Consider the following 23,274-nt stretch of genomic DNA (forward strand, 5'->3'; position numbering starts at 1 on the left):
TCCTGCCTTCAAAAATGCGTGAAAGATTTATTTATATAAGCCAAATTAACGTTTATTAGAGCCAACAAGTGACACCAAGCGCTTTTCCAAAACAAAAATATTTTCCTTTTACTGAAACATATCGGGCGAAATGACTGGGTCAACAAGTCTTATCCGATGAGCTATGTTCAGATCAAAGGAGTCCTCAAATGCCGATAAATCTTACTGAAAACCCTTTCGAATAGGTTTTAATTTTCCTTTTAAATATACAGAAATTAAAGATTTAATTATAGAATTGAATCTACAAAAATTACATACCTATTCCCACATATGCGTAGGTGTAAAGGTGTATAAGCCATATTAGAACTCGATTTACTTCCTTGATTGACTTCTCGGTCGCAATGAACAGCTTATATGAGAAAAGCTTGCAAGCAAAGGACTCAAAGAAAAGCAAGCATTTTCTATAAGATACTACACATTTTATATAAGCTTTTATATGAGCTAAGAAAAAACCTTTTTCTCATATATCCAGTTAAGTAAATTTTACTAACCAAGCAGATAAACTATTTCTAACTCGTTCCCGCGACAATCGGTCCTTCGTAACGAGGACCCGGATTTATATACTGTCACTGAAGCAGCATTCCCCGTATATGTATGGGGAATGTTTATGCTGCTACAACAACAACAACAAGAACTATTTCTAACTTTAAAGTAATTACGACGACAACGGTAGTAAAATGCACTACTTTCAAGTACAAATTAGTCTTTTTGAATTCTGGTATTGGCAGAAGATGATGTTGAATGATTCCACATCATTTTTGAAACAGCTGCAGAAAGGAAACTAGAAGAAATGCCAAGTATCACCGCATTGATGTCTACCAAAAAATGCAACATCGAGGGCTGAAGGTTAAATGCCCCTTTCCAGGAACAGACCACGGCGCACACAACTAACCTTTAGCTCTACAAAACAAATACAAATATGTATGTAATTCTTCTATATGGGAATTACCAACAAGTGCAAACATTACAGTACAGATGTAAAAAATATAATAATAATATGTATATAGTTTGGAAAACAATAAAGGAAAACTGAGTAATCGTATATGAAAAATTACACATGAATTCACTCGCTTGAGTGTATTTTTCACATATATTCAGGGGCATTAATGCATGTAAAACCTGCGCATGCGCAAAAAGAAGCATTTCTATCTAAACTATCTCCCTTTAATTGGTGAATCCAAACACATTGCGCAGATAGGCTATTGCAAATGTAGGAGTACTAAAAATATGAACAAATAAGAACTCAAAAAACATTTTTTCAAAAAAGTTTATTTGTGGTAGATTTTTGTATTCATTTTTCTTCTACCCAATGTTATGCATATTTAAATATTATGTAATTATGTAATTATTAATTTTACATTTGTATTAGTCTATGCTTATGAAAATAACTAAAGATATACAAATGCATTTCGCTCATACAAGCACATAAACATATTTAAAAATTCCTTGAACGATTTCAGTTCTAATGAAGATATCATACAATTAATAAGAGATGGCGAGCATGATGATATCGGTGCTGAAAAGTTACGTGGTTTGTTAAAAATACTTCCCGAAGTTGATGAATTGGATATGTTGAAAACCTTCAATGGCGATAAAAGCCGATTAGGTAATGCGGAAAAATTTTTACTACAGCTTTTGGAAGTTCCAAAGTGAGTACAGATAATACTTGATGTGGATGTAATATGCAAAAATATATTGGTTGTTTATTGGAAGAATGTCATAAATCAAAAAATTAAAAATTTAAGAAAAATTGCCCGAAAGTTTTTAATTTACCCTCCTCAATACATGCATACATATTTTCTGCCAATGACATGCGTTTATTTCTGCATACTTAACTAAAAAAATTAAATCCTGATATGTAAATACTACTTCCATTTATTTAAACACTCTACTTCTATTTTAGTTATAAACTGCGTATCGAAAGCATGCTGTTGAAGGAAGAATTCGCTGCGAATATAAGCTATCTCGATCCGTGCATCAACGCAATGATTTATGCAGGTGGAGGTATGTCTCTCATTTTATGTACCTATTTATTTTTATACCCGCGCGCACTCGTGCCCAAGGGTATTATAATTTTTATAATTTTGTTCATATAGCGGCTGCATACAGCAGCGTAAATCAAGATAGATATAGACACATGTATGTGTGCCAAAAGGCTCAGAATGATTTACTGCATATGTAAAGGTAGTAGGTTAGTATTCAATCGTTCGAATAACCATGAAATCGCTCGATAATCATGCCCATCTCCCACATTTAGCACAAATGATGAACCCAGAAACGGAAATACGATGAAAGAAAATTTTTGAAAAATCGGCGACGCCGCAACCTAGTTAACGCATACTAAAATGTGCGCGGAGATTTATAGTTCGGTTCGGAGCGAATTTTTTATTGTGTAAAAACTTTGCTCGCTCTTATTAGAGGATTTGAAAAATCACCTGTAAATATTAACTTAGCCTGATGGCGCACATGTGTATACATTCTGTCAAAAAAGTACCGAGCATTGTTCAATAAAACGCAGAATAATTGTGTCAAATTTTAGTTTATCGCCTTCAAAATAGACTCGATTCGAAGCAGTACACATATGCCAACGATTAGTAGAGTCATCAAAGCACCTTTTAAATGCGTTTGAAGGAATCATCTTCAGCTCCTTCAGCGAATTATCCTTAATGGCCTCTATCAACTCAAAGCGACGTCAGCAAAGTGGCAATTTAAGTTTTGGGAAAAGAAAAAAAGTCACAGGGGGCTAAATCCGGTAAATATGGTGGTTTTTCGATGATATTTGTCGAGTTTTTGGTCAAAAAAGTGTTCACAATATGAGCCGTGTGAGACGGTGCCTTATCATGGTGCAAGATCCATGAGTTTTCTTTCCACAAATTGGGACGTTTTCTACTCACATTCTCTCTCAAACGTCACATAACTTCAAAATAATATTCTTTATTTACTGTAGAACCATTTGGAACAAATTTCGAATGCACAACAACGTGATAATCAAAGAAAACGAGTAGTATGACTTTCATTTTTGACCGACTTTGACGTAGTGTTTTGGGTTTCGGGACGTTTTCTACTCACATTCTCTCTCAAACGTCACATAACTTCAAAATAATATTCTTTATTTACTGTAGAACCATTTGGAACAAATTTCGAATGCACAACAACGTGATAATCAAAGAAAACGAGTAGTATGACTTTCATTTTTGACCGACTTTGACGTAGTGTTTTGGGTTTCGGCTCATGTGGATACCATCTGTTGACTGGTTTGCAAACTCATATACCCACGTCTCGTCATCTGTTATAATGCGCTTCAGCCACCTTCTTCCGACGAATTTTTTGAAAGAAATTCAACTCGCTTGAAACGAGTCGAGCAGCCACGCGTCTTATGCCCAATTAATGATGTAAAATGTTGCGAATTGATTCGCGAGACGCGCGCATTTAAGTTGCCCAGCACCATTTCCTTGACTTTGTCGACGATTACATCCGTTGAAGAAGTTGATGGACGATCAGATCGGAGGAAATCTTCCACGACTTCTCGGCCCTCTGCAAAAACCTTATACCACTCGTAGACCCGTGTTTTTGATAAAGCACACTCGCCATAGGCTTTCTGAGACATTATCAACGATTCGGTACATGAAATCCCGTTCAAAACAAAAAAATATAAGACAAATGTAAATTTAAATTTAAAGTTATCCATAGTTAAAATCGCACAGCACATCTGCGGTTGACTGATATAATTAAATGCCAAAAACATACTAATTGACAGATCACGTTCAAACTCGCACTATAGAGGGCAGTTATACCAACATTCCATCAAAAAAATTTAGACATATGTGTAACGCCCTCTTTTTAAGGGGGTAGTATGGTTAATTCGGTGTAAAACAAGCATATTTTTCGAAATTTTTTTTGTCGGCACAGTTGATTTATTCAAAATTTTAAAATTACTTCATTATAAAGTCATATTTAAAGAATATTGTGTGAAATTTTCATTGATTTTTATGAAGAAATGAGTTGGTGGCAGCGAATCTTCGCGGACGTCTCATAAAAAAGTTTTATTGCGGTGTCCCTCAGAACTCATTACTGGATCAACTAAAATCAAAAAACCAAATTGATTTCATCAGCTAATAAAGTTTCGATTTTTTTTTTTTTTTTTTTTTTTTAATTTTTTAAAGCGCTTTGAAGTCAAAACACCGATTTTTCATAAAAAAAACTTGAAAACTTTGTTGTTTTAAAATATGACAAAATTAAAAAAAAAAAAACTCGACGTCATTACCTCGTGAATAAAGTAAAGAAACAAAAAAACCAAATTTGAAAAGAATCGGTGCAGTAGATATGAATCTACAGTGGACACCGACCGTAAAAAAGGCAAGTGTGAGAAAAACGCGTTTAAAGATTTGTGAAGATTTTTACAGCGTGAAATCCGGTTGGAGAGGTAGATACTTAATCCTTTGTGTCTTTGTCAATTCTCTAATGCACTTCAAACTTTCACACAATAATCTTAAGATGTTATAGAATAATTTAAAAAAAAAAAAAAAAAAAAAATGAAAAAAAAAATACCATACTACCCCCTTAAATGAACAATTCCCGATATTTTTTGACAGAATGTATAAGTACATTTAGCAAATTGAGGTATTGAAAAAATACTGAAACGCTACCGAATTCAGCGACTGAAAGTAATCGTAAAGCACATTTTCCCATTCCGAAAACTACTATCGAATATATTCGTTTTTTTTTTAATGTGATAAATTCAAAATTTCACTTTTAATAATAAAAATCTAGCATGATAATTATTTAATTCTTAAGATAATTCATTATTAAAATTTCAGGTTTCAGTTCATAGAGCTTTGTAACCACTATTATTGGCCAAAAAATAATAGTTATTATCCTTAAAAAAAAACAAATTCTGGAGAAAGGCAATTCAATTTTCATTTTATTGCTTTTATTATTTATAATCATTAATTAAAGTCGTTGGCCAAAAATATAGCAATAAAATATATATAAAGGATTTTCCAATAACAGGTGTTATGAATGAATGAATTGCGCTATCGAGAGATAATTAACGATTTTTTGTGGCCGGAATTGGGTGGTATTGATCTGGACAACATTTATTTTCAACAAGCAACGAAACCATTGATCTTTTACGGGAAAAGTTTCCGGACCGTGTTATCTCTCGAAGAGGTGATCACAATTGGCCACCGAGATCTTATGATTTAACACCTTGTAACTTTTTTCTTTGGGGCAACGTGAAAGAGAAGGTCTACGCCAATTGCCCAGGGTCGATTTAAGACCTCAACGATGTCAAAGATGCAATTCGATTATGGAAAATTTCATGAAAAGGATACTGTCCTGTAAGCGTGGTCGTGGTGGTCATTTGCCTCATGTTATTTTCTACTATTAACGGCATACCTTCCTCTTTATAATGAAATAAACATCCGATCATTTATATTAAAAAATAGCATTTTTCTTTGAATATGAAAATAACACCTCTTATTCGAGAGATAACACGGTCCGGAAACTTTTCCCGTAAAAGATCAATGGATTCGTTGCTTGTGTGGCCGTCTTGTTGAAAATAAACGTTGTCCAGATCAATACCATCCAATTCCGGCCATAAAAAATCGTTAATCATCTCTCCTGTTTAACACCCTCACACCTTTTATTGGAAACCCCTTTATTTAAAATCAAATTTTGAAAAATTTGATTGCTTTAAAAATTGAATTGCTGAGAAAATGAAAAACGTAACACGAATATATATACCCGTTTTCGGCTTGGGCATACATGCCTGACCCACAGCAACCTCTTTCAAAACAACAATCCACAAAACCACGTTTGTCAATTCTGCAACGAAGAGATACTTTCTATCAAACACATCGTTACAAGTTGTGAAGCATTGCATTCCATAAGGCAATCAACATCAAGCAACACAATAGAAGAACTCCTGTTCGAAGTAAACGCAGAAAACATTAAAAGTTGTATACACTTTATTTGCAAAATTAATTTGTACTTTGAAATATAAATAATACACGAATCTTAATATTCTTATATAAATACTTATGAAACGTAAAGCTGATGGCCTAGCCGCTAATGCTTTAAAATCATTGTGATTCTAATTCATTACTTTTCCAATTTAAAAAAAAAAAAAAAAATTTTAATTTAAATTTGATTGCTTTAAAAATTGAATTGCTGCGAAAATAAAAAACGTATTATATTATTCAGCATTACTATATTACATATGTAAATTTCTTGTGCATATGAAATTTGTGCTGGATAACTTTTATTGCCGCATGGTATAATATTATAGAATGTACTTTTCCCTGAAAACAAAAATGACAAATACAAAAATTTCAGAAATCGTATATTGTTAAGCGTTTTAGGAGTGCTAAATAAATTAAGTATTTCATTTTACATGCAAACGGGTACCAACTAGTACCCTTATGTCCTTATACATATATACTTATGGCTTGTTTACTATTTCCTCAATTGCAATACATTTTAAAAATTTGAAATCACTTTTGTAGATCTAATGAACAACGAAATGCTGCAGGAAGTGTTGTATATGGTTGTTATAGCCGGCAACTTTCTCAACTCGGGCGGCTATGCTGGTAATGCAGCTGGCGTCAAACTCTCTTCCCTACAAAAGCTCACCGACATACGCGCCAATAAACCGGGTATCAATTTAATACACTTCGTGGCTATGCAGGCAGAGAAACGCAATCCAGAACTATTAAAATTTCCGGCACAGTTGACTGCTCTAGAAAACGCATCAAGGTAAGCCTGCAAGTGAATTTGCGAACAAAAAAACATTTTTTTAAATATTTAAATTTTCAGAACTACGGTCGAGCAAATAAATAACGAAATTAATGCACTCGATAGTCGTATACGAAAAATCAAGAGGCAAATCGAACAACCAACAACGGAGGACGAGATTAAAGAACAAATGTTGGAATTTTTGGAGGTTACAAATTTTACAGAATATTTTAGTAAACCTTCACTTAAGCGAATTCTCATTCTGTAGGGTGCCGAACGTGAAGTGGCTGTGCTGCAGGCCAATATGAAAGAAGTGGAAGCAATTCGTTTAAAATTAGCAGATTTCTTTTGTGAAGATGCAGCCCACTTTAAATTGGAGGAGTGTTTTAAAGTATTCCAATCATTCTGTGATAAATTTAAACAGGCTGTGAAAGAAAATGAGCGACGACAGCAATTAGAAGAACAAGCAACGCTTAGGCGTAAGCAGCGTGAAGAACAGCTAGCTAAACGCGCCAGACAAAGTAATATACCCTGTATACATATATATAGTACATTTCCCGACTACTGACCTAATCGTACCTTTTTTAATAACCTACAGTTAGTCAATGTGGTACACCAGTATCTGATTCGGAAAATCAATGTAGCATCGAACGTATGTTCGAAACAACCGATGGTATATCGCCCAGTATTACACCGAATGGTAGCATACGCAAAAGACGACCTAGTCGTGTTTTACCCGAGGAAGATGATCTTATGGAATTTCTGCGCACATCCGGACATGAACATATTAGCAGAGACCGAAAGGCATATGGAAGCCTGGGTATGTCAAATTTCACTTTCATTAAGTCATAATGTGATCACTATAACTGTATTTGTAGGTAGCATTTTTTTTTTTTTAATTCTATATTGTGCTAACTTTGCGATGATGAAGACCTTACAACATTGCAGGTATAGGTCAAACTTCTCCACCAATTATTGGTGTCTGTATTAATTTGAACCTAAGTACTGGAAATAGTAATTCCTACTGTATTATAACCAACGGATTTAAATCCATGTCGTTCCAGTAACGTAGGAACACAATAGGATGCAAAATTTATTTGCCTTGGCTTAATAAGCAGATTTGATAATTCGATAAAACATTGGGGGATTGTGACGCCCATTCAGAAATCTCAACTCCCACATCTCTCATGCTCTCATGTATTTAAGCCTTCACTTCATCAAATATCGATCAATTTTCTATCAGCTATATTGTTCCGGAATACTCCACACAAGATTACATTTCGCTTATAAATGATCTCGTATTAATGTAAGGTAGAAAATCATGGCCTAAAAATTTCAAGGAAAGTTAGATTTGATGAGGATAGCCAGGATGCTTGACTAAGGCAAGACACTTGGTGACCTTTAGACCCATTGTGATACCTGTTGCTTAAACTACTTAGATCTTTTTAAGAAGGTAACTAGTCGCTCCAGGAAGACATTTTGAAAATTTCCCAAGTCTTTAAAGAAATAAACCCCAAAATATTTAGTACGGCTTCTTTGAGGTGAAGGACATTTACAGGGGAGGTGTTGTACCGACTCAATTTCTTTTTCATCTCCTCGACACCTGCAGTCGTCATTGTGAGGTACACCTATTCTACTTGGTGCCAATAGTACATTGACCTGTTGTAACACCTATGAGGACGCTGGTAGCTGATCTGATCAATCCAAGCAGACATTTTGTCCTTTTAAGATTCAGTTTTGGCCAGAGCGCTTTGGATGTCCAGCAGATAGTAGTCAGAGACCACCTATTGATTTCAGGGATTACAGGGATTACGCTCAAGTCAATCGCAGTGAGCAGTACATTTAAAGGAAAGCTTATGTCCTCTACCACTCGCTGAAGGTTAAGCTCAGAGCCTTTTCTGGCATACTCATCCGCTTTTTGACATGATTCAGATGGAATACACCCCTTCGTTATATTCGGCTCCACTCCAATCGATAAAATTTGAAGAGATGCTTGCCTCATATAGTTGGCCTTGTATGCGAATAAGTTTAAAGGCACGTGAAAGCAGGAAAATAATCCAGTTCTTGTGTTTGTTTAAGAGGTAATTAGTGATTCCATTGACTGTTCTGAAGTTGATTGTTCTCCAGTTGATTAACTTTAATATATCCAGCAAAATTCTTCGACCTTAAAATCAATTTTATCTCCTTGTGCTCACAGCTAAATATTTTTCTCATGGACTTATAATCGAAGCGCTTTTGGTGTATAAGAAAGATCCAAAAAAAATTATATCTTGATATTTCACCTCCAATATCTGCTTTTAAATCTGTACACTCTGTACTGTTAGTTTATATTACCATTTTATGGGGAATGTTACATACATACATACATACATAATTGGCGCCGAGCTCCTCCTCCTATTTGTGATGTGCATCTTGTTGTTGTTATACAAATGGAGGGACCTACAGTTTTAAGCCGACTCCGAACGGCAGATATTTTTTATGATGAGCTTTTTCACGGAGGTTTGCCATTGCCTGCTGAGGGCGCCTACTATTAGGCAAAACTTTTCCTTCATTTTGGTGTTTCACCGAGATTCGAACCTACGTTCTCTCTGAATTCCAAATGATAATCTCGCACCAACCCATTCGGCTACGGCGGCCGCCTATATGAGCTTAATAAAAAGCTAAAAAAAGTTAAAACTCCATTTTTTTGTCTGCATGCTGTACTTTCCTAAACACGAACGCATACATTTCTCAACTTCAGCTTCTTAAATCAGTTTTATTTATTTACCAATCACACAGATCGCTCTTGGGCTCGTCGTGCACGTTCTGGAAGCTCCAGTCGAAAACGTCCCGAACTCTTAAATGTCGACTTCAGCGATGAACGTGAACGTGCCAGTTCGCCTGCGCCAATGTTGAATTTAGACAAAAAATCGCCATCTTCACCACAAGCTGGTGGCACAACAACACCTTCTCCCACGCAGCAAACCAGCGAGGATACAAAACCGAGGTGAGTGTACAAACCTACAGTTAATGGGTATTTGTGCTCATGCACATGTCATGAAATTATTTTGGTGCTACTCTGAGAGTTCTATATCTAATTTTGGTATAGAATATCCCGTGAATTCCGACAAAAAATCGAAAATTGGCTGCAGTCCAACGAGAACGATGAGAAACAAAACGAAGAATTTAAACGCAAGCGACGTTTGGTTAACAGTAATAGGCGATCGCTTGAAAACGAAACAGGTAATTTTGAAAAAAAACCGCTACCAGATATTTTTACCTATGCCCTAATGTGCTTACATATTTAACTACATATCTTCTAATTTTAGATAGCGAACGAAAATTGGATACATTACCGGAGGAGAAAATCATACCTACCACTCCAACCACAACGACTTCTACTAATGCACAAGCTTGCAATAAAAATACTACCAACGCTAACAACAATAATAATAATAACAACAATAAAAACTGCAATAACAATAATACTGCTAATAACTATAAGCGCGTGTATCCCGACTGGAAACCCTCGAAAACGCTTGAACAAACCGATGTTGTTGGCACAATACAGGCAATCGCTGGTAAGTATTGATGATATATTGTACACTTGAATTTCTCGCATACCAATTTACCTTAAATATATATTTTAGATGTGAATGATGCGAGAGATAAATCCCATTGGCGTAAAGGGAGCCGAAATAGTGAACTTTCGAAAATTGACAATGAAAACTCTCAAGAATGCCAAGCTTCTAAAACTCAACATTTTACGACAGCTGATGAGTTGCGCGAATATAGACGGCAACGTTCGTTAGAGAATACGGAAAAGCGTGCCTCGTCACTGAAATCCATTGAGGAAGAAGATCGGCGCAGATTATATATACAGAAACTTGGTGAGCTCGACCCACCTGATCGATTGCGCATTTACATACGTAAACCTTTGGAGAAGGACGCAGAGGATGTCGCAGGCAATAGAACAAAACAAAGATTAGATGTTTTAAAGTCACCATCTCCACCTGCTGCAACAACAGTTCTTGTGAAAACAAATAGCGATACCAAAGTGAATGATGATAATCGAACATCACCGCAAAGAATACTATCAAGCAGTTCATGTAAAGGAGAAAGCATAATAAAAGCCGATGATGCGCCAACTCATCATCACAATGAGCTCAGAAGCCGTCACAATGAAAAATATAGTCGCAAAGAGATTGACGCGGACAATATAGAAACGCCACCGGTGACACGTCGTGTCATCGCCACTCCAAATAAGACTTTAGTCACCATAAATGGTTTAGATAAGATCAATTCCAACCAGCAAGCAGAGCACCAAAATAATCAAGAATCTAATGATCAAGACATACCAGGATTCTTTGACCGCTACTCGGCAACTAGACGAACAAGGCGTTACAAACGTCCAACAGATTACAGCAGCGGCAATGAAGACCTTTTGTCAACTAAAGAAACAAATGAATTGAATGATGTACGGCAGTCATCGAGTGCTGGCGACATGGTTGCGCTGCACAGCAAAGTTCAAGAGATACCTGTGAAAAATAATACTCAAGCAGAAAAACTTGTATTGGATGAACCAAAGCCATCCATCAAACCATACGCTGAACGCACGATCACTAAGTTGGAGAAGGTTGGGCGCCACATTAGCTCCATCAATCAAGAAGATGTACAAGAAGCCATAAGGAATCTCAAATCACCGACCAACACGCCAGAGCGCATATGGAGTCCAACACGTGACGTGTCCAATCCGCATATAACAGGTACATCTACGCAAAATACCACTCATAGCACGAACGGTGGCGCTACGATCATTAAATTATCAAGCCATGAACTCAATGACGAAGGCTTTGAAGAGACTCAAAGTCTTGTATCGGATACGCCATCACAAGGCAAGGAGAGTACGAACTCCTCTTGTAATGGTGTCACCGAACACGTCACGCCGCATACAAGAACCATAATAACGAAAACTGCAACACCAAAATCCACCACCTCCAAATACAGCACGAATCGACTTGCAGATCGCCTACAAATTTCCAAGCTGCGCAACGTGCTGCCACAGAAATCTCAACCTCCATATACCCCGCAACAAAATTCGATACGCCGCACTCCAAACTCAGCGCCAATAGATCGCAGTCGCTCCTTCCGCACAACTAGCGGTCTAACAGTTGCGCAACCTATACTCGGCGGTTCTGGCAGCAATACAGCAAGACGGGCACATTCGATGCGCCGACCAGGCAACGCTCATCAAGACGCAACACAAAGTGTCAATACTTCACCAATACATGCAGCTCGACGCGATGTAGAACGCAGCAGTTCACGTAATAGCCTCCGTTCGTCGCGCTCATCCATTAACAGTGGCGCATCGACTAATACAGTGCGTCGCATGCCAATAATGGTGAGCAAAGCGCCGCTGCAAACGGTGTCGGTAGATTCGTCGCCCAGCAAGCGCCCACTTACAATGCAAAATAATGTACCACCACACATGCGCATCGTTGCTAATGCGTCGGCGAATCGCACGCCCGTACCGGCTAGTCGCAGCAGTAGTAGTGGTTCCAGCATTGGGCAGCATGTGGTAGTGGTGCGCAAAGTAACGGGTAACTCCGGTGGTAGTGGTCAACGCTCTGTGCATTTGGGCAGTGCGAGTTTTAAAGAAAATCAAACAAACTCCATGCCAACGCGCTCAAATGTTGCTCGAAGTGCCGTCCTAGTCAAAGCGACCATGTCACAACAGGCCACACCGCAGACGACACACACGCGGACGAATAGTAGCACCAGAAGTAGTTCGAGCAGTCGTGGTATGAGCAGCTTTATGCGGCCAACAGCGTCTAGCGCCACCAAGAGAACCAAATAGGATTGATAGGGAAAATAACAACAAATTCATAGTATGCATATAACTGCGTGCTTATACATATGTATGTGCATTAGGGATGTTCGTATATTGAATTTTCATATTATAAGACTTTGTCTATTTTAATCGAAGACGCCCTCCCTTAAAGGTAAATTAGATTTAAGGTGAAACAGATTAAATTACATGATTCTAGTGCACAGGCAATTCGGTCTATAGAATAGCAGCATCTTAATTATATTAAAAATATGCGTACAAACTATTTTTTGAATAACCCCACACTCACTGATATGAATTCGTATGCTGTAAGTAATTCGTTTCACCTTTTTCGTGAGTTTTATTTTTTTAACTTTAATTCGGCTGAGTTTTACTATTGAGTAACTATAAATTTTCGACATGCTAAAAAGCGACTGAAAAATGTATTTGAATGTACCCCCTCCGCAGACTGACTCGAAAAGTCATTATCATTAATGCACATAATATTTTTTCTTTACAACTGCTTTAACGTCTTTAGTTGTGGTGAAGAAACCAAAACCAGCTGAATTTTAATGTTTAAAAGCAACATTCACTATTTGCTGACTTATTCCCCATAAGTATTGTTTAATTTATTTTACCAAAAAATCACTTAAATAGTTTGCTTCCAAATTTATAAATACGATTTTTAAGTTTTTTCTAGCTTCCAAAAAAAAAAGTGTATTATTCAAATTACAAGGGCCGTTTAAAAAGTCTGTGCAATAAGAAAAACCAACTTAATTGTTTGGAGTAAACCCCTTTTTATTTTCCGGCATAGTCTCTTTTTAGGCTTATACACTTCGTACAATACTATTCTTGATCCCTTCCGAATAATAAGTAGGATTTGTCCAAGTCTGAAAATAGCTATTCGTTTCTGCAATCGTTTGAATAAAATCTTTTTCCCGTCAGCCATCTCTTCAAATTACGGAACAAATAGTAGTCCGAGAGATCCGAGTTTGAATTCTAGTTCCATTCATTTTGCGACCACAACTGCTGAGGCGTGAGCTGGTGCGTTGTCGTGATGAAAAAGGAAAATCACCTGACTTCCTCGATTCAAACGAATGACAGAAATAGAACGAGCTGCCTGAAACTTGATGTGTGATCTTCCAGGAGATGCTACTCACTAAACATAACCTCAGTGCTATCTCTTTGACTTTGCACAGACTTTTCAAACGACCCCCGTAGTATCCGGTTGAACAAATTCATTTTTGTTTAGCGTTAGCCGATTGATTTAAAATTTTTTTTCTCGCATCTTCTATTGTCTTAAGAGAAAAGTAACGGAGACTCACATATTGATATAAACAAAATAAATAAGATACCCAGCATATACTTATAAGAACATCCCTAATATGCATGCATAGAACTTGAAACAACCTACACCAATAATCTATCATATCCGATCCGTAAAATGTATGAAGAAGATAATTGTTATAAATGTATGTATGTAATTGGAAATGATCTTTCAAAGAAAAGGGATTTCTGTAAAAACAAAAAAAAAACATAATGTATTGATTTTATAATAGGCTGTTACCGTAGCTAAGCCCCTTGGAAAATCAGAATCTAAGATACATGTATACGTACATATACAAACATATATTTGTACTTGTTAACATTCAGTCGTTGTATTTTTTCTACAAGTCTTTAGAGAACACATAAAAAACTAAAATGGATTTGTGTATACAAATAGTAAATATATACATACATACAACACTCTTAAGCCGTCCGCGCAAATCGAATTTGAAGCACACCTTTTGAAACTAAACCCAAACACAGCGCCTTCCGTGCGGTATAGTTGAGAACTGCGTACAAGATGAACAATACATATGCACAAATATGTAATATATAAACTCTTTTTTAACGGTAAAAATACTCTGAAAATTATTTTCGAAAAAAGCAATACAACTTAGTAATTCTTATTCATCGGAATTTATATTTGTTTCGCTAAATTAGCAGATCACTCACACAGCAGTCGCAAACTATTTTCTATCGTAGGAAAACGTATTTTAGGAAACTTAATCAAACTTTGTATGAATTGAAATCAAAATGTGACAAAAATTTAAATTTTTCCGTAAAACTATTGTATATTACAACACATGTATGTATATACATAGGAACATAAAGTCTCAAAAACAATCAAAAGAAATCACAAAAGTTTCCGATTAGGAAAAACTAATGCACTAAAAATCTCTACTAAGTTATTAATTTAAGCAGAACAACATTAACGGAACTAAGCCATTTTACTTACTAGCTAGTTTGCAATCATTGACTTGTAATGAATGAAAGACGCAAAATATTTCGAGTTTACAATAATTTTAAGTAATATTTATTTCACAAAAGCTTTTGGCAAAAACACAAAGTGTGTAAAACTGTAGTTGTCTACATACACTACTACCGTATGTACATATGTTTTCAAGTGTGGTGGCAAGTGAAAATATAAAAATAAAAGAAGTATGTAACAATAACACACATGTATTTATGTGAATAAAATGAAAAAGCTTTAAAACTATAATTAAAAGTACTTGTAATTGTTAAGATACACAGTTTTGTAAAAATAAAACTTGTTTCTAAATTTACATTATTTTATGTGTGTCTTTTTTTTTAATGAATTAACTACTTAAATATCCATGTGTATATTGAATTACGTTGCAATAGCTGCGGCAGGTGTTGTTGTTGTCGATGTCTCCGTTGTTATAACAGTAGCATTTGTTCCTGTCACACTTGTCGTCGACGTTTGCAGCAAATTTGATTCCAACGTTTCTTTAACACTATCCGCCACATCTGGTTTAACGCACTCGCTAGAGCTCGCGCGTTTTCGCGCCGCATTCGAACGCGCATAATTATCTTCGTTGAACCACTCTTTGCGTGCCTCTAGGTAGCTGCAGAAGGAAAGAATTTTCGAAAGAAAAATGTATTACTTGGACTCGTATTAATTTTAAATAATATTAATATATCTCAACTGCCATGAAAAGCATTGCGGCCATAAGCGGCATGCTATAAAAAAATTACAGTTTTTTCATAAATAATAACTCACTTTACGAAAGTATCCAAATGCTGTAGTAAAATTTTTAATTTTTCATCATTTATTGATGATGCATTCAAAAATTCCGGCAGTTTCACTGTAGAAATATAAACAAAAATTATTTGAAAACCCATTTGGATATGAATGGCTGGGTGAAACATGTAAATATATTATGTTGTTCCCTTGTGCCAGAAGTATGAAAGTGCAAATGTTCAAATTTTGAATTAAAATACTGACTTGTATAAACTTAGGATATTCTATGTTATACCAAAACCCATAGTACAAAGAGTTCAATAAAACCAAAAAAATATTTTTTTTTTTTATATCAGAAACCAAACCTTCTAATTTTCAAAGAACAAAAAACTTTTAAACGTGATTTCCCAACATTTTCATTTTTACACTTTCAAATTCCTGGCATAAAGCGGACAATGCGATTGTAGACTTCTAGCAATACAAGTATGCATTTTTTTTTTCTGAGTAGATCTTGTGGTGCCAAGGAGCCAAGATTGTCGCTTCTTAACACATCAGTGCCAAAGACCTCAAACCTGATTCGAGCGAAGGCGGGGCAGACACACAGGAAGTGGTCCGCCGTCTCATCCTCCTCTTCACAAGCTGGGCAGAGTACACTGTCTGAGAAGCCCAACCTTTCCATGTGCTTTGCCCACATAAAGTGGGCCGTCATCAGTCCAACCAGCCGTCTGCACTCCCCTCTGCTTAATGACAGAAGGGTTTGCGACAGTCGATCGGACATGACAGGTAACATCAGTTTTGTCCATCTGCAGCCTCTCTCAGCCTGCCAAGCTCGCTTGTGGGTGGTAGTTACCCACTTGCTAACCGTGGCCGTGATGGCCGCAGAAGGGAATGGCAAAACGGGCTCTGGGCCAAAGAAGTTGGCCTCAGAGCCCATCTTAGCTAAGGAGTCAGAGGTCTCGTTACCCGCGATACCCACGTGTCCCGGGACCCATGTTAGCATCAGGCTATTATGTCTACCGACATAGTTCAGCCTGGATTTACAGGACAGCAAGTATGCATACATATGTAAGTTTACGGGCTAGTTCAAGTGCGAGCATATTTCTTTTAAATTCAAATTAAATATTGTACATTCCCTCTTTATTAACCCTCTAATGAATGGTAAATAATATTTTCTACATCACAGCGTACACTCTTAAAGATGTCGATCCTTTTGGTGATTACATTTAGGTATAATTTGAGCTCTCAGGCAGCTGCTATAATTTACTTTCGGGTAAATTTGAATCAAATTCACTGTGAATCGAACATTAGGTGTTCTGTGTTTCCAATCTTTCATTTCGATTTTATTTTCTAAAATGAATTTCGTGTAAATTTGAATATTCTGCGAAACGAATTCACTGTTGGTTGGTATTTAGTTGAACTTAAATTTGCGAATTTGATGCATACAAACTAAATAACGTTTTTGATCGAAGCAAAGGTGTGAGTAAATTGAAAATTATATATAAAAGAGATTATGATATCTGTGCGGATTTTTTTTAACTCGGAAGCAAATATAACACTACTATGAGCCATTACAATTTATTTATATAAACTATTTTTTCCTACTGCCCTTTGAGAGCCACCTTGAGCTAAAAACCTCAATATGGTCCCTAATTGTAGTAGAGCATGAATGGGAAGTTCTTTTAAATGAGAAGCAACAATGTGTAATAACATCTTAAAAGCACACTTTTTGATGCGGTAGCATATTAATTTTTTTTCGTTAAAATAGTAGCAAGTATTTATACAGATTCAGACACATCTACCATAAAGGATTGGAATAATAGTCGAATCTTTCTGTTAAAGACTTTTTCTGCAAGCCTCTCATTTTCTATTAAAATAATCGCAAACGTGGTTAATTCAGTCATTTTTTCCTTTTTTATTCAAATATGTTTTATGTGCTTGTGTTAAATTGACAGCTGTAAGGTTAATTTTTAGTGTGAATCAAAAACGAGTTCAAAAAATAATTAATTATTCGTTTTTCAGAATACCTAAACTAAAGGATATTTCTTAAGTGGCGCCTAGATGTCGGTAGTGAATAATTCCTAGACAGTACCTTTTTCATGTCATTCTTTGTTTCTTATTACGAAAATGGTCGATCTCTAAGAACAACATATCGCAAAATTAGAGATTCTTTTGGAGAAATGAGTCGACAATTCAGAGGTTGATGAAAAAATTTCAAAAAAACTGATTCTGTCGAGGATAGAAAAAGGACTGGCAGATCAAATGCTAGACGTTCAACGAACAACCTTCAACATCAATATTTCGATGTTCTCAACAACTAGGCATGCATGAATCGACTGTTTGGCCAATTAATTAATAAATTATTCACATAAACTGTTAAGTTTGGGATGATCCCACAGAAAAAAGTCGAAAAACGTTAAGTCTGGTAATCAAAAATAAACAGAATATCATGAAATTATTTTCCAGTGAATTTCGCTTGCAATAAATTAATCCTTAACGGCCGAGAGCTTTTTTGTAATACTCGCCCATAAGACTAAGGAAAATTAGGTGAAATTCTTAAACGTTTATAAAGATGAACATTTAAACTAAACATTTAAACTGATTGAAACCGACAGAACTGATGAATTCAATATTATATATTTACTTGCTTTATAATTTTATATGATCAATAAACCAGGGATGTACAACATTTCAATATTTGTTAAAGAAAACTACGGCGATGATAAATAAATGAAATAAAAACTGAATTCTTTTCATGTCCCTGTATTGGTGCCTTGCGTTTTCTATCGCATAATTACTAAGTGACCGTAGCGGGGCCTCTCGGACATTAAGGCTTAATTGTATCGCTGGCTGTGTGGTTTTTCTGAAACCCTGTATCATTAACAATAGGTAAAAAAAACATTGTTAGGATATCTCAAAATCGCAATTTTTTAACGACAAGCTGCATTTTGATTGCATTGTTGTTGTTGTAGCAACATAAACATTCCCCATACATATACGAGTTATATTGCTGAAGTTACAGTCCTTGGCTGGATATAAATCCGCGTTGTTCCGGTTACGTAGAACTGACTGTCGTTTTCTTTGCGACGTAGTATGTACACAACATAATATCTTCTTAATATACCAAATTTTTCACTTAACTTTCTTTCGGAGACCCTTCATTTGTTTTTCCACTTAACATCTTTGAAAAGAGATGGTATCGCGTGACAATTGGCCATACTAGACACTGCTAAACAACAAACTCGAACTTAAAAGACCCTGTACTTAGCTTTTACGAAAATTGTAAAATAGTATATCACTCTTTGTGTCAAAGCCAATCCGTAATGCCTTTAATGGAAAAGGGAGTTAGATCAGCGAGGATTGAGAAAGGTCAATTGCTAGAAATATCCGATTCTATTTTATATTATTCATGAATTTATGACCATAATCATAAATATAAGCTGCTTTCGATTCTCCACTTCTCTACTCACTAGAGTATTCCACGCCCGTTAAGCGAAAAATTTGTATGTGAAATGAACAACAACTTCGTGATGTTAAAGCGAGTTAGTTTTTCGCCGCTTAGCTCACAAGCTCAACCTTGGGCCTGAACTTCCAAGTATCAGCAGGGATATTTTCTTTTTTTGTTTATGATTTATATAACAGTTTGAATGATATGTGGTAAAGAGCAGAACTCTTGCCTTCTGAACATCCTAAGACGGGATCAAACCATTTTGAATACCGGGATTAACCGAAAAATCGGGAGCCTGGGTGCCTCACGAGCTTAACGAAAAAAAAAACAAAGAAAGCCGCCTTCAAATTGCTTCTCAGCATCTCGCCCGCCATCGAACAACACGCGGTCTACATTGTCCAGTTGCACCGCGTGAGTGAGGCTATTCGACTGAAAAAACCTGATCGACATGGTCAAACCATACTCCCTCACCACAACGTCAGGCCTCATGTTGCACAAGTCGTCAAAGCCGCACACCAAGAGCTCGAATGTGAGGTTCTTCAGTATCCGCCGTATTCTGCGAACCTTGCACCGACCGATTACCATCTTTTCCGCTCCCTGTCAAGCCTTCAATAACAAAGAGGCCCTTAAAAACTGACTCAATCACTTCTATGACACCAGACCAGACGATTTTTGGTGGCACGGCATCAAGAAATTGGTCGGAAGGTGGGAAGAGGTTGTAAAAGGCAACAGTGAATATACAATTGATTAACTTATTGATTTAACTATTGTTTTTTGTTTAAATAGAAGTCTTCGGTAAAAATAATATAATTCGGTCTCGCTTGAGGAATCTTACTTTTGTGAACTTAATCTAAATTTCGCTTAAGTGAAAATTCGATTAATTTTGTATCACGACATGGTAATTGGTAGACTCGCCATAAAGTAAAGGACATTTTTATAAATAAGAAAATACGGAGCATCTTAGAATAGAAAGAAGAGTAAAATAAGAAAATGCTTCATACAGTTCTCAAAACTTACCAATTAATCTTGCTAAATGGGGAGCGCCGAAAATCATTGACGGCGCAGCTGGTGCATTGGTAGGCACCAAATGCCAAGACAAAACAGCTTGTAACAAATCTTTAGTTTGCGTAGGTATGTTCTGTGCCATTGGTTGTAGCGATTTCAAGTAGTTAATACCGGAAGAACTGCTACTTCCGCCAACAGCGCAGTGCAGTGGAGTTGATGCACCAGAGCTGGTACTAGCAATACTTGATAAGCAGTTTTCTAATATCATTTCACAATCATCACTGCGATGAATTCGCGATTTACGTTTTTGTGGTTCCTCGGACGGCGCTGGTGTCGTCGAAGAAGCCTCTGTTGATTGTGTTTCGGTGTAAGTCTCCCCACTATGAATTTGTGTTGAATCAACCTCATTTTTTGTGGGATTAAGAAAATCTGGTGTTAGGCCAGGCAATGCAACATAGGTAAAATTTTTTAGATTCTCTTCAGTTAAATATGACAACGCAAATTCTTTCTCCTCTTTATACAGTAGATATTCCGCTATGGTAAAATCAAAGTAAATGCGTAAACCATCGGCGACTTCCTTTAGCAAACTAACACTACAAATTAAAAAGGAAAGGGAATTGTACAGTGGATTAAAGTTTACATGTATACTTATATTTTGTAAATATATGTACTTACGTCGCTACTAATTTATCAAATTCGTGTTCTTTTTTGTTTGTTCGTTGCTGTGTAGTACGACGCCTTGTACTCTCAACTTGCGTTGTTGAAAATACCAATTTAACAACACTTTGCTTTACGAAATTTTCTAATATCGCCACCACTGGGATACGTGCAGGCAGAGCATGTTGTTTGCAATACTTGACGATCATATCATGATCGTACTCTAAGTACTGACGCAGGCGTTCGCTTATGCGAAGTAAAACACGTTCCTCGTCTGGAAAACTTTCCACAGAACTGCAACATGACTCGCTCTCACATTCTTAACAAGAAAAATTAGGTAATCTAAGTTTGTACATCCACCCTTGAACTTATATGATACTACCTACCGTCCTTCATTGAAAAATCTTCTTGCCTTTCTAGAGTGCTACTTGAACTAAAATTATCTTCCGAGGAGCCGCGTGTTCGAAACTTAGGTGATGAGAGCAGTTCTGAGCTTACGTTGCCCTCTGCAGCTGTAGCATCGTCTGGCGACAGCACCGATTTATTTTGCTTTTTCTTAATGCTGCTACGCTCTTTCCGATAAAGAAAAGCATTACTAAAAGAGGAAATAAGTGGAAAATTACAGAATCTATAAATAAAATGTAAACAAATTACATTTGCAACTGTGCTTTTTCAGCCAAATCACGCTGAAGTTGCCGATTTTCCTCTGTATCTTTTAGCACATAATCAGCATTCACTTTACGATCCCATGAACTGCTCCAACCTTGAAAATGTATTTTATATTGAATAACTTTCCGCCCACGCTTGTCCTTTGAATCGTAGATACCTAAAATCTATTACGCAATTTTTTCATAGATAAATACGAAATTTGTCTTAGCAAATACTAACTTTGAAAACAAAATCGAGCAAAACTCAAAACAATTAAAAGCAACACTTATGTAGTACATGTACATACTGCAACAACTGCAGAATGTTTGCGCACCTTTGAGTCGTATAACACTTTTGCCTTTGTTGGATCTGGCTCGTAGCAGAGTACCTTCTCACCCTTTTCAAAATATCGCGTACTCGTACTGTTGCGGTGAGAATATCGACTTCTTTGTGCCATTTTTAAAAGCAATAATTAATTTAGTGCATACCTTTGAAATTTTAAACACATCCCCGACTTTCAAAAAATACTTAAGTAAAGGTTTCAACGCAAATTAGGGATTTTTGCAAGCACAGTTTTAATGTCAAAAATCATCTGTCCCAAAGGCAGAGTTGTTATCGAGCCTTCTTACTATTGTTATGTTATAAAAAATATAACTATAGCTAAGAGTTTTTTCTTAATTACACGCATGTTCTAAGCTATCAAACTTTGTTTAACTTTTACTTTGATGTTGTCTAGAGATTTCGAGTAACAACAAAATATAAGCCACTGACAAATGTCATACTTCTAGAATAGAGTTTCAAGCCAAGAATACAAAATTGCACCTTCTGAATTCGCTGTGACGTCATCTCTTCAAATAAAACAAGAAAATAAGATAAAACGTTTGTGAAGAGGAAGAGTAAACGAAAAAAAAAGAAGCTGCCAAACACAGGAAATTATACACACACATGCACTTTCTTGGCACGGCGTCATCGACGTCTAGATAATCAGTCCAGGAATAGACGATACTTCGTTTGTCATCTTTGACATTTGTCAAGTAGACAGATGTCCAATTTTGTACGATAGAACAACGCGTTAAAATTATTGGAACATATTATGAAAATTTAAAATGGTCTTTAAGAACAACATATCGCAAAGTTCGTAATTTGTTTAGTGGAATGAGCCGACAATTCAAAGGTTCGTGAAAAAATTGCAAGAAACTGGTTCTGTCGAGGATAGAAGAAGGACTGGCAGAACTAAAATTGACCGTTCGGTTGAGAATATTGCTGCTGTAGCGCAAAGTATTGGTGAACAATCTTCACCATCGATATCTCGACGTGCTCAACAATTAGGATATCAGGACTGTTTTGCCAGTAGCGGTTAAGTAAAATTAAGGAGACCCGGTGGTCTAGAAATTTAAATAAATCGATTTTTTGTTTTTTCGATATTTCGAAATTATGGTAAATTAAGAATATACTGTAAAATTTTCATGCGGAAATTCCCAATGTTATAGCTTCTACAGCCCATTAACTAGGTAGAGAGCGGTACGCGCGCTCCTTTACCTGAAACTTTAAACTAATTTATCTCTAAACGACTTTTTTCGGTCTGGTGTTGTCAAAAAAAAAAAAAACTATTCAACCCAATCGTTTGAAATTTTAATATGTTTTTCACAACATCAATGGCTTTCACCAGTACTAGAATATTACTATTATTCCAATTATTTTGTATTTTTTATTAAATAACTGAAAAAATTCGAAAATGTCAAATTCAAAATCCCGTCATTTTGTGAATTTTTATCTATTCCAGTAGCGAGACATAGCTACAGTCCTGCCGAAAATATTAATGAATAATTTTGTTGGTTTTTGTGTTTCAGATAAATAGAAGAGTCAAATTAGACAACACCGTCCAGGTCCAATTTTTCAGGAGGGTCAACT

At 36.2% G+C, this 23,274-nt stretch overlaps 2 protein-coding genes across 9 annotated transcripts in view; one reads left to right on the forward strand and one right to left on the reverse strand.

Annotated features, from left to right (window-relative positions):
- Nucleotides 1-13,492, forward strand: part of LOC129241111 (formin-J) — a 165,250-nt gene extending 151,758 nt beyond the window's left edge. For all 8 annotated transcript variants that reach the window (XM_054877281.1, XM_054877282.1, XM_054877283.1 and 5 more), the window contains 10 exons: nt 1,500-1,688; nt 1,943-2,043; nt 6,546-6,795; nt 6,856-6,982; nt 7,043-7,295; nt 7,373-7,594; nt 9,553-9,760; nt 9,863-9,996; nt 10,083-10,334; nt 10,404-13,492. In XM_054877281.1, coding sequence (XP_054733256.1) covers nt 1,500-1,688; nt 1,943-2,043; nt 6,546-6,795; nt 6,856-6,982; nt 7,043-7,295; nt 7,373-7,594; nt 9,553-9,760; nt 9,863-9,996; nt 10,083-10,334; nt 10,404-12,610 — 3,943 coding nt within the window. In that variant the 3' untranslated portion in view covers nt 12,611-13,492. The remainder of the gene's footprint in view (nt 1-1,499; nt 1,689-1,942; nt 2,044-6,545; nt 6,796-6,855; nt 6,983-7,042; nt 7,296-7,372; nt 7,595-9,552; nt 9,761-9,862; nt 9,997-10,082; nt 10,335-10,403) is intronic.
- A 1,417-nt stretch (nt 13,493-14,909) lies between these two features.
- Nucleotides 14,910-21,937, reverse strand: LOC129241112 (protein male-specific lethal-3). Its single transcript, XM_054877290.1, has 7 exons — nt 21,698-21,937; nt 21,370-21,548; nt 21,102-21,310; nt 20,734-21,034; nt 20,071-20,651; nt 15,648-15,732; nt 14,910-15,492 (listed from the first exon to the last, which is right to left on the reverse strand). The coding sequence occupies exons 1-7, from the start codon at nt 21,818-21,820 to the stop codon at nt 15,255-15,257; spliced, it is 1,716 nt and encodes a 571-aa protein (XP_054733265.1). The 5' UTR covers nt 21,821-21,937; the 3' UTR covers nt 14,910-15,254.
- Nucleotides 21,938-23,274: the final 1,337 nt, after the last annotated feature.

This window comes from Anastrepha obliqua, chromosome 3, assembly GCF_027943255.1.
Source record: "Anastrepha obliqua isolate idAnaObli1 chromosome 3, idAnaObli1_1.0, whole genome shotgun sequence".
Lineage (NCBI taxonomy): Eukaryota > Metazoa > Arthropoda > Insecta > Diptera > Tephritidae > Anastrepha > Anastrepha obliqua.

Bases quoted from the DNA above. Each gene is read 5' to 3' on its own strand.
- LOC129241112 (XM_054877290.1), bottom strand. From the start codon at position 21,820: ATGGCACAAAGAAGTCGATATTCTCACCGCAACAGTACGAGTACGCGA. The intron at 21,311-21,369 runs GTAATTTGTTTA...TTCCTCTTTTAG, and splicing joins GAAAAAGCACAGTTGCAAAT to TAATGCTTTTCTTTATCGGA. The intron at 15,493-15,647 runs GTGAGTTATTAT...TTCCTTCTGCAG, and splicing joins CATTTGGATACTTTCGTAAA to CTACCTAGAGGCACGCAAAG.